The sequence below is a fragment of the Heloderma suspectum genome, chromosome 1 (genome assembly GCF_057233095.1).
Source record: "Heloderma suspectum isolate Gila_16-S chromosome 1, 16-S_ref, whole genome shotgun sequence".
Taxonomy (NCBI): domain Eukaryota; kingdom Metazoa; phylum Chordata; class Lepidosauria; order Squamata; family Helodermatidae; genus Heloderma; species Heloderma suspectum.
In genome coordinates, this window is record NC_139458.1 from 388324404 (window position 1) to 388338628 (window position 14225).

At 42.0% G+C, this 14225-nt stretch overlaps 1 protein-coding gene across 7 annotated transcripts in view; it reads left to right on the forward strand.

Annotated features, from left to right (window-relative positions):
• The window catches only part of PLB1 (phospholipase B1), a 171572-nt gene that overhangs the window by 128511 nt on the left and 28836 nt on the right, over positions 1–14225 (forward strand). For all 7 annotated transcript variants that reach the window (XM_084828588.1, XM_084828589.1, XM_084828586.1 and 4 more), the window contains 7 exons: positions 80–140; positions 884–942; positions 2084–2151; positions 4022–4065; positions 6194–6293; positions 8105–8156; positions 13735–13815. In XM_084828588.1, the coding sequence (XP_084684714.1) occupies positions 80–140; positions 884–942; positions 2084–2151; positions 4022–4065; positions 6194–6293; positions 8105–8156; positions 13735–13815 (465 nt within the window). The remainder of the gene's footprint in view (positions 1–79; positions 141–883; positions 943–2083; positions 2152–4021; positions 4066–6193; positions 6294–8104; positions 8157–13734; positions 13816–14225) is intronic.

Here is a 14225-nt window from a genome sequence, read left to right on the forward strand (position 1 = left end):
CTGGATTTCTTCTAAGTTCAATCTGTGTCAGTGCGTATGAAGAACATCTAATTATGTGTTGACCAAATTTGTCTTTAAGAACTGGGGTAGTAACCTGTCATGCCCTGAAAACACTGCAATGAAGCAAGCTGCAGCATCAGGTGAGAAATAAAGCATGCAGAAAGGAAAAGTAATACAATCTTTTTGCTTTCACTTTTTAAAAGTCTCAGTGCTGTGTAACTGCAAATTTTCATGGAGCAGGGGAGGAGAAACTGGTAAATAAATGTGGTCTTTTTCATTTTCTCTTTATTTCTAATCTTTTAGCATTTTGGAGGTCATTGCATTTTCAAAGCATATTTCCCTGCATCGATTAAGGCTATAAACATATTTTAAAATGAAAACTGGGATTCTCAGAGCTCTGAAAGTAGTCTCTTATCTCGGCCGAAGTACCTTTAGGGCTGGTGTGGGTATAGATAAGAGTGGAAATACTGCACACAGTGAGGCTGCTTAAATCCCAGTGACTTCAGGGGTATGAAAATGGGTATGCAGGATTGCCCCCCAAGGAGGGAATGAAATTCAGAGTATGAAAACAGTGATAATGAAGGGTTGGGAAAACATGTCTCATAAAAAATATTTGTTATTGTTTAGCAAGTATTCTGAATGTTCTGCATTGTCGATGTGCCTTTTACATTTATTCTTTTTTTGTACAGCTCAATGCTATGCATATTTACTTGGAAGTAAGTCCCCCAAATTTGTGTATTTAATAAGGCTTACTCCCAGGTAAGTGCGCATAGGATTGCACCTTTAAAAGTGTTAAATGTCTCTTTTCTTGGCTTGCTTCTCCATAATTTCAAAGTTCAGCATATGTCAGTGAGACCCTTTCTCCATTTTTCCCCTTGTCTAGTGCACAGGCTGCAGCCAGCTGACATCCAAGTGGTAGCAGCACTGGGTGACTCATTGACGGTATGTCGACAACACGTAACACACTGGGGAATTCTGTTCTCTTTAAGAATGCTATGGTGTCAACTTAAATGCAATGGAAAGTTAACACCTGTAGTTTAGCAAAAGAGAATTCATTTTCCATTTGGTCAATCAAAGGTAAGATCCACTCAATTTGGGATGCCATCTGTTCAGTCTAACATGTCAGCTTGCAACAGGATTTCTATTTAAAAGATTTTCAGATGTGACTTTGGCCCTATTCAGTGGTTCTCCCCTCTCCCCACGTGATTACCTCCCTTTTGATATTTTTTTGACTTCTAGACCTCAACAATCCTGTAATATGACTGTGAACAACAGATGAATCTGTCAATTTCAGTTTCTCTCTGTTTCTCATTTTTCCAGTCTTAAATTCTGTTCATCCCAAACTTTGAGAATTTTTCCAGTCTTACGTTCAGTTCATCCTGAATTTGGAGAATTGTTTTTTAAAGTTTGCATAACAATTTGTACACAATTGTGTGCACATTTCCCTTAATATGTGCATTTTTCTACACAACTGTGCCTAACGTACATATTTTTGTAACCAATTTTCCTAATATAATGTATTTTTAACATTGCTTTCCCTAATATACACATTTTTTTTTCTGGAGAATGCCATTACAAAATTCAGAGAAGTGCGAATTTTGAAGGATAACTGAGTTTTTGTTCATACATTGGCTCGAAAGTTTGAAATTAGAGGACCAAATGAATTTCCCCAGCATCCCTACCATGAACAGATGAGGCAAAATGCATGGAAGCATGAAAATATGTGTGTAGAGGGGGTAGTAAACATTTTTAGACATTCCAAAATAGCATCCTTCATGTTGAAAACTGAATCCCCTGAAAATTCAGTGTACTGCTACAGTCTAGGCATCAGAGTTGAGCACAAGACTCTGCCTTGTCTATTTTATTTAATAAATAAACGTTTTTCTTTCACATCTCTTTGTGGTTGCCTCTTTGCTGATTTATTTGGTAAACTGTGGTTGACTTTATTCATGACCTCATTGGCAACAGTCATCCAGTTGTTCGATTTTTGTCTCTTAGGAGAGACAACAGAGTCCTTCCTGCTCCACTGCTTGTTCATCACCTGATCACATGTAAATATGTTATTTTTTTTCTCCCTTTATAGGCTGCTGTTGGAGCCAAAGCCAATGATTTGAATGATCTAAAAACAGCTTGGAGAGGACTTTCCTGGAGGTAGAACATTTGCCAGAATTTCTCCCACATTCTACTATTTATTTATTCAATTTATAAAATTGCACCCTCTGCCTAACAGGTGTTCAGGGCAATGTACAATAAAACATTAAAATTTCATATTAAATCCAAGGAACAAAGGAGCAAGATCCATACAATAACACTTATGAGCGGCATTAACATTAAAGAACAGCAAAACATTAAGCATGAAAATTTTGACAGAACAGGGCAGTATTGACTGAACAAGAGGGAGCCAATTTCACCTCCCTCAGGAGGGAGTTCCACAATCAGGGTGCTACTATCGAAAAGGCCCTGTCTTACTAACCCACGAGCCTAGCCTCTCTAGGTGGTAGCACATATAATAAGGCCTCCAAAGATGATTGGAAGCAGGTTCATATGGAAGAAGATGGTCCTTGAGATATCCTGCACCCAAACCATTTAGGGCTCCTTGAACTGTGCCTGAAAACAAACTGAACGTCAGTGAAGACTGGTGTAATGCGGTCTCCAAAGCACAATCATGGCAAAAGTCTAAGTGCTGCATTTTGCACTAACTGTAGTTCCTGAACACTTTTCAAGGGCAGCCCCATGTAGAGCACATTACAGTAATCTAAACAACAGGTGATTAAGACATGAATCACTGTGCCCAGATCTTTCTACTAGACTAGAATAAAGAATTTAAGACACCTTGTTGATAGGTTGAGACCATTGTAGAGATGAAAATGAGAACAGAATGTGTATGGGAAAATTACATCTCTTATGTTCATCTCTGATTTAAGGTGTCTTAAATTCTTTACTCTGAGCATATCCTCATGCCCAAACATGCAGCTTGTTCTTTTTCTAAGAACAAAGGCCTTCTTGGCACCCTTCCAACAATGTGCTGCCATCAAGCAATCTTTAACCACAAGTTGCATTTCAGCACTTCTATCGCATGTTGAATTTCAGCAAATAATTTCTGAATTGATCAAAGCTGGAGATTACTCCCAAGCCATCAAGCCTCCACTAGGAGTGGCATGATGGGCTTGGAGGTTATGAAGAAGTAATAGGCAGCTTGCTTAAATACTTATGTGTTGATGTAACACTGTCTGGCTTTGAAGTGGCTAAATAAACTCAGATATCTGCTGCAGATTTTCTTCCTTGCACAGATTTTTTTTTGTTTTAAAATATTTTTATACAGCATGTCATGTAAAAACATATCTAGGTGGTGTACCACCATAAGAACCATAATATAAAAATATACAGTATAAATATACAGAAATAGCTAAAACATGCTAAAATATAACCAATGGCCATCAGCTAAAAATCAGAATGACAGACATCACAAATCATCAAATGTCGAGGCGAATAAAAAAGTCTCCAACACGCACCTAAACATACATATTTGTGTAATAGTGATCATTTTACTAAAAACAACAACGCGCACAGTAAGACAGTGGTCATTATTTCACAAACATCTGGAGCAAAAATACAATAAAATGGTGGGCATTGTTATCCAAATATCTGGAGCAAATGTCACCTGACAACTACCTGGTTTTTATCTTGCTATACCTGCAATGAATACACAAAAATGAGGAAACCTGGATGTTGCAATTTGGGGCTAGCTGCGCAGTGTCTTAAATTACCTTGCTTCTTCAGACATTGGGATAATCCACCTTTTATTTGATTTGAAATCTTTCAATACTTTCCATTAATTCACATGTGCTCCACAGTTTATCCTTTTATCTTGGCCTGGAAGTGGGATTGTGTATTTTTTGCCTTTTGTTCAAAATCCATCTCTCCTCCACCCTTGCAGATACAGCTATATTTGTAGGACAGATGGCATATCCTTGATATGGTATTAATCCCACTGACTGATTCTGTGTTATCCTCTTTATAGCAGTGGAAGTGATGGAACCTTGGAGATTCACACAACTTTACCTAGTGAGTAGCATGAGACATATCAAAGCATGGAAGAGGAAAGTTCACAGGCACGCTGAGACAATACTCTAAATCCTCCTTCCCGAACCTGGTGCCCTCCAGATGTGTTGGACTACAACTCCTATCATCCCCAGCCACCATGGCCAGTGGCCATATCAAGGCACCAGGTTGAGGAAGGCCGCCTAAACCGTGATTTGAAGAACTGTGAGCAAGTGCTGTCTTCATGTGCTCTTCCCTCCCCTCCTTGCATGCAGTTCTTAATTCCTTACTTCCTCCTTGAAGCAAACCATCGTTTACCATGACATACACACTGGCTATCTGTTATTTGAGTGAATCTTCTATGGTTTGGTCCTCCTTTGCAAGGGATCCCCTAAGCCACAGTTGGCATTTCAGATGTTACCGCAACTTGTGGTTTCGTTCCAAGAGGAAGTAAAAAAATTAAGCCCCGCATGACAGTGTTCATTTACAATCCCAACATAGCCAATGCCTCTCTGATTCTGTCTTGGAACAAATGCTAAGAATACAAATACAGTACAGGGCTGGCCCAGCTATAGAAAAAAACCAGGCAGCCACCTTGAATGCCAAAAATTCCAGGGCTGTGTGCCGTAGTTGTATGGATGCCTTGGAGAAAGAGAATGCTTCCAGACTGAGGACTCCTAGTGCTACCAGTGAGAAGGCATTGTACAACATTTTTTTTCCTTTTTTTGTTTTTGCTTAACAAATTTTCTGGGATAAGGAAAAAAGACAGAAGTGGTGTTGGGAAAACATGTGAAGGTTATGAGTGGAAGACCTCATTGTCTGGAAACACCCCCCCCCCCGCCCACTCAGTGAATGAGGTAGGCTGATGGTGTCCTGTAGAGCATGAACTATCTGCTTTTCTAGCCCATGAGGATTCTAAAGGCCAAAAAAGACTTTACTTTAAATGTGTGTCTAGCAGCTGTGTTTTAAAAAAAGATTCTAGAGTAGGCCCAGTGGGCCTAGTCCAGATCTTAAAAGCCGCCCTACTCCCCACACTAGGATCCCAATCCAGATTGGGGGCCCTGCAATCCAGATTGGGGCCCTACTCTAGAGTAAAAATGAAAGGGGGAGAAAGATGTAGCTAGAAGATGCACGTTTAAAGTAATGTTTGTTTTGGCCCTAATCTGTTAGTGATTAGGCTTTAGTCTTGATTTAAGTAATGTAAAGCACCAGAGTCAGTGTGATAGTTAAGTAGTCCAGGGTGCTTCTGGACTAGGCCACTATCCCTGGGTGCTTCGGGACTAGCCCTTTATGGTGTAATTGCCCTCCATTCACAAAATGTTGCAGAGTGGGAGGCAGACGTTGTTGTTTTCAATTTGTAACTCCAATGTGTTTTGTCAAAGCTTCTTCTGTCTTTTTTCTTACCAGGAAAAAATCCATTAAGGAGGAAGAGATGGAATAGGTGCACAATGACTTTTGATTAGTGGTGCTAGGAGCCCTCCATCTAGAAGCATTCTCCCAGTTGACTATTGATCATTGAATGTGCTGTGTTGACATGCTGCTCAGCGTACAATAAGATAAAAGCAGCAACAAAATTGGGCCTTAGAGCCACTTTGCGTAGTATATGCTTCCTACATGATCTCTGTGTAGGTAAATGAATGCTTTCTACTCCTTGCAATGCAATGCAATGTGAGTGTTCTTTTTTGGACAGTATACTGATTAAGCAGTTGATACAGGTAGTGGTTACCTGATCAGTGGATTCATGGTGGAAAAACTAAACCCACTTCCCACAATACAGATTTTGCTCCTATACAAAAACAAGTTCTGTGGAAGTAAAATATAATGTGTGAAAAGAATGTAATGTGTGCAGACCTCTTTGGGAGTATGTAGTGTGTTCATTGCAGACATGTACGATTCACTCGTACAGGCCAGTTAAAAGGAGGAAAATATCTCCAAGTCAAAATATGATTGCCCTTCAAGATTGACATTTTGGACTGTATCAGCAGCTCTGCCAATGCTAATAGAACCAAGGAACTTGGTAGAAAAGATTCTGTCCTCTTTTCTACAATATTTTTTTCCACTAATTGATCAGCTGCAATTACGGGCACATTTGTAAAATGTGGTTCTCATTCATTGCACAGAGACTTACCTTGAGTTTCTCCTTTTCTGCCAGATATTTTGAAAACGTTTAATCCAAATCTTACTGGCTTCTCCACTGGCACCCAGAAAGAAACTGCTGGATTCAACTTAGCAGTGGGAGGGGCCATGGCTCGGTAAGACACTTTTGGGCAAGGAAGAGGATGAAATGAAGAACCACTGAAACACCATGTTAAATCAAACTAAACTATGTCCCAAAGCTGAGGGTCTTTGTTAATATGAATTATTCCACTAGTTGTTTATTGTATTAACATCTCCAGAGCCTTGATTTGATCAGTGTTTCCTGTACATACTGCTAGTGTTGTTATTTTGCAAATTACCCTGGAACCTTGGGGAAAGGGTGGTAATTCTTTTAAATAAATAAACAAATCTTCCTTATACAGCATTCTTGGAAGATTCTTTTAATCAAAGCTCTTCCCCAACCTGGTGCCCCCCAGATGTGTTGGGCTGCAACTCCCATGATTCTCACCACTAGGCACCCTGTGCTGGGGGAAATTAAGTGCCAGATGAGGAAAGCAGCATGTAGTATGGCTCAAGATATGGTGGCAAAGTAGTTGTCCAAGGATCTTTCCTATTATGCAGCGGTAAAGGGTGGGATCTCTGAGTAGCAGCCCTTTGCTTGGTTTTACTTTCACTGGCCATGGAAATGGGATTCATTATGGGCAGACCTCACGCACCCATATCTCATGAATCCCAGGGCTGAATGATTTTCAGGAGCGTCTAGTGCCCAGTTAAATTAATTTTTGTTTGACATTTCCATAGATAATTTGCTGGTTCGATTCATTATCTGTTTCAACTCCTCTCCTTCTGGGATATCAGCCTGACCTAAAATCTATGTATAAACTCTTGCTAGAAAATCTTTGCAATATTGTACCTGTCTGAATGCATTTGGCAGCCTGAGACACTGAGGTCCTCAATTGATCACCTTTCACCAAGCACTAAATTGACTGCACAGGGAGTTAGAGGTTAGGTACCATGGCTGTGAAATAGTTCAGAGCTTCCAAGTGCAGCCTTGAGAATTTAGAGCTTTAACTTAAAATGCGGTCTGTCAGAGCCAATCCTTCAACAAAAATAATGGATCGGAATGCAGACATGCCTTTCACAGGCATGCTGGCAGGCGGGCAGGCTGGGGGTGTTTTGCAGTTTGCACTAGTCACCTGTGCAGCCACCGTTTCAAGGATTGTATACTAAATCTGCTCCTCTTGCTTATGAAGAATTTCTTTCCTTGTGCAGCTCTTATTGTCCCTGAAGTGGCAATTGAATCTGTCAATATCAGTTTCTCTGTTTCTCATTTTTCCAATCTTAAATTTGTTTTGTCCCATTTCTGCATCTGTGTACAATTGTTTTAAGAAGTTGGCATGAAAATTCATTTTTGGTATGTAATTCTGTCTATTGTATGTATTTTTGCCAACAATTTCCCCTGATATAATGCATTTTTATGTTATTTTCACCAGTATAAGCATTTATGTGTGCATTTTCCCCTAATATACACATTTTGTATGCGTTATTTGATGGAAGAACTGAATTACGAAATTTGGAGAAGTGCAAATATCAAAGTGTAACAGCATTTCAGGTCGCATATTGGTTTGGGAAGTGAGAATTAGGTAAGTCAGCATTAAAATGCAGCAAGTCAAATGAATTTCTCACCCATCCCTCGCTGAAAGAGGAAGAGAAGCCACCCAAACTCAATCTTAAATTAAGGATGTTTAAGAAATTTTATCTTTGTGAATTCCTATATAAAACGACCTGATCTGCACATCTTGAACTAATTCACAGACTGAAACTTAGCCATCTAACAGATTTCACACTTCTCCAAATGTTGTGATGCAGTTCTTGGCAGTTTAAACACATCAAAATGTTGGTTGGCTCCATTGAGCTTGCCATTTCAAGGCACATATTTGAACAATCTCCTTTTCTGTTTCAATAGGAATCTCCCAGACCAAGCGCGTGAACTGGTAGCGCTAATGAAAAGCAGCCTGGTAAGTGTACACATTACAGAAGACTAGTGAAAAATCTAAGAGTTCATAGAAGCTCTCAGTGTGATGTAGCTTTCCATAAAATTGCTCAATTCTAAAAGTAATCATTCTGGTTAAGATCTTGGGATCATTATAAAAACTTGGTAATCCTCTGTTATGTATTGCATTATATGTATTTTAGCAGGGGAGTGGTGTTGGGACAAGATTAGCCCACTATCCACCTGAAGTAACACAATGTGTGCATTACGAAGGAATGTTACTCTTTTTATAGCTGCAAACCTAGCTACCTGTTCTACCTCATTATGACAAATGCTATTTTAAAATCTTGGTACTGGAAAAGCCCCAAAGACCCATCCAAATGAACTGCTCCCTGACCCTGCCCAAAAGGCAGGAGCCAATCCTTCCACATCGCAGATCATTGAATACCTTCCAGACTACAGTGGTGCCAAAAGCAAAGATCAGATATGCTGCTGAAAAATGCCCACACAGCAAATAGCTCCAGAAGATTCAAGCAAATGGGCCAAGTCACATGGTACAAGGGAAGACCCCCACCCTCTAATCACAAATTAGTTTGACAGAGAGGAGAGTGGATCCCTAAGCTCTGTCACTTGCGGACCAGAGTTAGTCTTCTTTCCAAGCTTCTGCCAAGCAACTTGTTCTTCATCAGGAGCAGAGAGCTGCTTCAGTCACTTTTCATTTTTTGTTGCTCTCAATCTGTGCTCTTTTGGGATGCTGGTTTCTTAAATAGCTCTCCCTACTGCTGTTCACATACCACACCTCTCAAGTGTCAATCACTGTTCAGAATCCAGACTGAGGATGTATTTCTTTACTATTTGCACGGGCCTGGCTTCCTCCGTGTTTCTGATGGATATCATATGCAGTTCTAACTAACCGCCCGTTTTAAAAAATGCTGCAGATGCGGAAGAGAAAGCAGCCTGCAGGATGGCACAGACTTCATTAGGAGTCTGGTAGCTGGGGGACTTGGAGCTGATTTGCCTCTCTTTTCCTGCACAGATTTTGGATTCTACCCCAGTTTGGTGCTTGTGAAGACAAGACTACCTGAATAGAATGTATATCTGTGAAGTACCACCTTGTATCTGTACATGAAAGGTGGTATAAACAATTAATAATGATAATAACAATAACAATAATAATAGGGGTGGAAAGACACAGATGCAGAGACAAATAGCCCATCCCTTAAAAGATGTCCATTGTGGTGCTGGAGACCACAAGGAAGCTGTATGCTTTGTTACTGGGCTTTGGCTCCTTGGGACTGGATATGGTGAAACATGGCACTCAGATCTGTGCCTGATGGATGTTCAGCATCTTCAGCACGTGCAAAATAAGGTGCCTTACCTCCTACAAAAAGTGGGCCGCCACAAGCACATTAAGGCAGTGCTTTCAGCAGCTACATTTGCTCCCCAATGTCTTCTGGGTGCAATTCAGGACAATTACAACCTGTAAATACCTTAATGGTTAGGGAAGGGGCATAGCTCAGTGGTGAAGCAGCTGCTTTGCATGAAGAAAATCCCAGGTTCAATCCCCAGCATCTCCAGGTAGGACTAGGAAAGAATCCTGCCTGAAACCCTGGAGAGCCACTGCTAGTCAGTGGGCATCTTTACACGAGCCTAAAATCCTGCATTTAAAACAGGGGTTTCTGCTTCTGTTTTAAATACAGGATCACAACAACTCCCTTTTTCACGTGCTTCCTTCCCCCCCACGCCCTTCCCCCTCCTTCTCCCCAGATCTGAGTCTTCCATGATCTTTCATTGATCTCGCTCCTCTTCTTGCCGCTTTTCCTCTTTTCACGGGGGCAACTGAAGCGGAACACAACGGGGTAATTTGATAGCTCATTATCTGCGATCTATTTAAAAACGGAACAAAGGGCATTTAGTGCAGGAGTCGCCTTGAATGATCACGGTGTCGTGTAAAAAGCCTGCAAACGTCCGTGAAGGAGCAATCTCAATCACGGGATGAAAGCTCAGTGTGAAGGAGCCCAGCGTCAACAATGCTGGGCTAATTGGACCAGTGGTCTGACTCGGTATAAGGCAGCTCCCTGATATACCTAGGAGATTTTCTCTGCCCATCACCATTTCTCAAATTGGCAGAGAGCAACTTCTCAACAACACATCTATGCATGAAGCGCATGTAAAGATTGGTGTTCTCAGCAGCTGCCCAATGTTTGTGGAACCTGCTTTCCTGCAAGATCTGCCTGAATGTCTTTCAGAAGCATAGCAAGACCTTTTAAGTGAGGTTGGCTTTTGGTGCTTGAGCTCAGATGCCAAGGAATAGACAGGAAAACTGTGTTAATTGCATTGTTACCAGTCGCTTGGCTTCAGGAGAGGAGGAAAGCAAGAGGATCTAGTACCATCAAATTACTGACAGCTCATTCTGTGTAGCAGAGCTCTCCAAAACTCAGGACCTTGCAACAGTCCTTGTAACAGGTGCTGAGAGCTGACCTTGCTGTCAATGTTTGTTTATTTATTGGTTCCCTCAATAGTGTGAGGATAAGCAGAAAAAGAGAATCCATTTCTTTCTCTGCATTTTCCTGTTCCTCCCTCCCTCTGGGAGCAGCTGAGTGGAAACACTGACATTTGAACAAACGTCAGAATAGCTGCTGGGTTTAGGAGACCATGATCTTGGCCTTACGGAACCAAAGGGAATGATGTTGAACACCCTGGGTGCCGCTTTGAAGTAAATGTGAACTGAAGTCAAGGGCCAAGGAAACAAATCCTATTAATGAGACAAGAATTCAGCTCCGTTCGTTATTCCCAGGCCTTTGGTTTCTTTAGGACAGATTCACCGATGCCTGTTATGTAAACTTGCCACTCTAAAAATAGCTGCCATCCATTCCTTTCTTTGTATTGCATGTTACAGAATGTTTTCCACTGGGCTAGAGCTATCAGCAGCCCCTACTGCCGGCTGACAGTGACGTAGGTTTAGCAGCTGCTGGCCTTAGCTAAGCACAGCTAAGTCACCTCTCTTGGGACTGCAGACGTCCACCCTCCTGGGCATCCCCCCACCCCATCTTTCTTTTCAACATTCCCAGTAACATGCAGCTGGCAGGCCTTCTCAATGCCTCCAGCTACTCTGGACTAGCAGGAATGTGTCATGTAAGAATTTTGCTGCCTTCCCTGCTTGCCTGTGCACTGGTGCAAAATGGGTTATACTCCCTGGTACAAGATCCACCTCCAAAATCCATTTGGAAAGGAATTGAAACCTCCCATATAACAGAACCCCATAGAGCAGCTTATACAATCAAGCTCCAGAACAGCTGTCAACTTCTCCCTCCAAATGAAGAGCCATTCGCATCACCAAGGAAACATCAGACCCTAGCTTTTGTTTCCTCTCTTTGGGATCCTGTCACCACTGTCCTCAATATTCAGCCCAATCCAGAAATTAAAGAATTTGGATTTCAGCTGGTTTATTTCTATCACAGACAATCCAAGTACTTTAGTTTAACTGGTTAGTCCATCACAGCCCATGGTATGTCTTGTTTTCAGATTTGTTTTTACTCCGGCCAAAGCTCTACATTTTCTCTCTGCCCAGCTTATAACTGCCACCACACGGATATTCAACATCCCGTAATCAAGCTGCATTGTGCACAATAAATAAAATGTTGCAGATTTGCTTGATTTGCATAATTCCATGAGCAGACGTTGCTTTGCCATATGATATAATTGGGAGGGTTTGCCAGGGACAAAGGGAGCAACAATGTGGTTTTTGACTAAATGAAGAGGGATCTTCTCAAACTGGGGAGAGGTAACGATTGGGGTACCGCAGGGCTCAGTCCTGGGCCCAGTGCTCTTCAACGTTTTTATTAATGACTTGGAGGAGAAGGTGCAGGGAATGCTGATCAAATTTGCAGATGACACCAAATTGTGAGGGATAGCTAATACTTTGGAAGACAGAAACACAATTCAAAGTGATCTTGATAGACTGGAGCGCTGGGCAGAAAACAACAGAATGACATTTAATAGGGTAAATGCCAAGATCTGCACCTAGGAAAAAGAAACCAAATGCACAGTTACAAGATGGGGGATATGTGGCTCAACAACACTACAGGCAAGAAGGATCTTGGAATTGTTGTCGATCACAAGCTGAATATGAGCCAACAATGTGATGTGGCTGCAAAAAAGGCAAATGCCATTTTGGGCTGCATTAATAGAAGCATAGCTTCCAAATCCTGGAAAGCACTAGTTCTCCTCTACTCAGCACTGGTTAGGCCTCATCTGGAGTACTGTGTCCAGTTCTGGGCACCACACTTTAAGAAGGATGCAGACAAACTGGAGAGGGTTCAGAGGAGGGCAACGAAGATGATCAGGGGACTGGAAACAAAGGCCTATGAAGAGAGACTGAAAGAACTGGGCATGTTTAGCCTTGAGAAGAGAAGATTGAGGGGGGATATGATAGCTCTCTTCAAGTCCTTGAAAGGTTGTCACAGAGAGGAAGGCCAGGATCTCTTCTCCAGGATTCAAGAGTGCAGGACACGGAATAATGGGCTCAAGTTACAGGAAGCCAGATTCCGGCTGAACATCAGGAAAAACTTCCTGACTGTTAGAGCAATACAACAATGGAACCAATGACCTAGGGAGGTGGTGGGCTCTCCCACACTGGAGGCATTCAAGATGAGGCTGGAAAGCCCTCTGTCAGGGATGCTCTGACTTGGATTCCTGTATTCAGCAGGGGGTTGAACTCGATGTCCTTGTAGGCCCCTTCCAACCCTACCATTCTATGATTCTAAGAAACCTGAGGATTGCGGGGGGGGGGGTGGTGAGAAAGAGAGAGAGATTCTTGACTGTTGCTGTTCTCTAATGTCTCTCCTAACAGACAAACCCCTTCATATGCTAATGATAATGCAACAAGCTTAGCACATAACTTAATTCCCCCCTTTGGTCAAGTAATGCTTACATGTCCTTGAGAAAGTTGTCACAAAGAGAGCGAAGACATGACAGCATTTCAAACAACTAGGCTGGTGTTTGATTGTAATCACCAAGTGTATCATGAAAAATATGAGCTTGTGGATCCACCCTCAAATGGCATTTTCCCATAGAGATGATGTGCATGCAAGTGCTTCTGCCTGACATTCTACAACCCCTGGCATTGTCTAAATCAGGGCTCAGCAGAAAGTTGATCTCCAGATGGTTTGGATTTCAACTCCCAGCATTCCTAACCATTGGCCATGCTGGCATAGGCTTCTTGGACTTGAAGTCCAAAACATCTGGAGATCTACCATCTGCCCGCCCTTGGTTTAAACAGGGGTAGGCAACACAACGTGGTGCCCTCCAGATGTTTTGGGTGACAGTTCCCATCAGCTGCAGCAAGAATGGCCAATGGCCAGGGATTTGGAGAGCTCTATTCTAAAACAACTGGAGGGCACCAAGTTGCCTACCCTGGTCTATAACAACTCTGCAACAGCTCAACAGGGGAAACAATCCCTGCAGTTCCAGAGAGCAGAACTCAGGCCCTGACAAAGGCCCACTTGACCCCATCATTCATTCTTCTCTTGGCTCCTCTAGGCTGTTATAAAATTGGTGTCCTTTTCTTTTCTTTTCTTTTCTTTTCTTTTCTTCCTCACAAGGCCATCAACTATAAGAAAGACTGGAAGCTAGTCACCATTTTGATTGGAGGCAGCGACCTGTGTCAATATTGCTTAGACAAGGTATGCAAGCTGGAAGTATAGCTGGTTTGATTTTAAAATTATAAGATATAGTTTTGCTTTATATTTAATCAATATTAAAAAATGAAATGAGCATTCTTGCTCTTGCTGTCCCTTAAATATGGTGATCTGGTGAAGGGTCCCTTTTTTCTTTTCTTTTTTACTGGGACAGAGTGAGAACGGTTACAGATGGGCCTCTGATGTCCCTAGCCTTTTCTCCCCCTCCCCCTCCCCCATTTTTTGCAAAGTACGTTTGTGAAAGAAGGTGGTGAGAGGGGAAACCAAAGGCAGGGGAAGCCAGTCTTTCTCCAAGTATGGAGTAAAGGGCTGGATGCGCCTGATCTCGGAAGCTAAGCGAGGTCAGCCCTGGTTAGTACTTGGATGGGGACCGCCTGGGAATGAGGCTTCCTGCA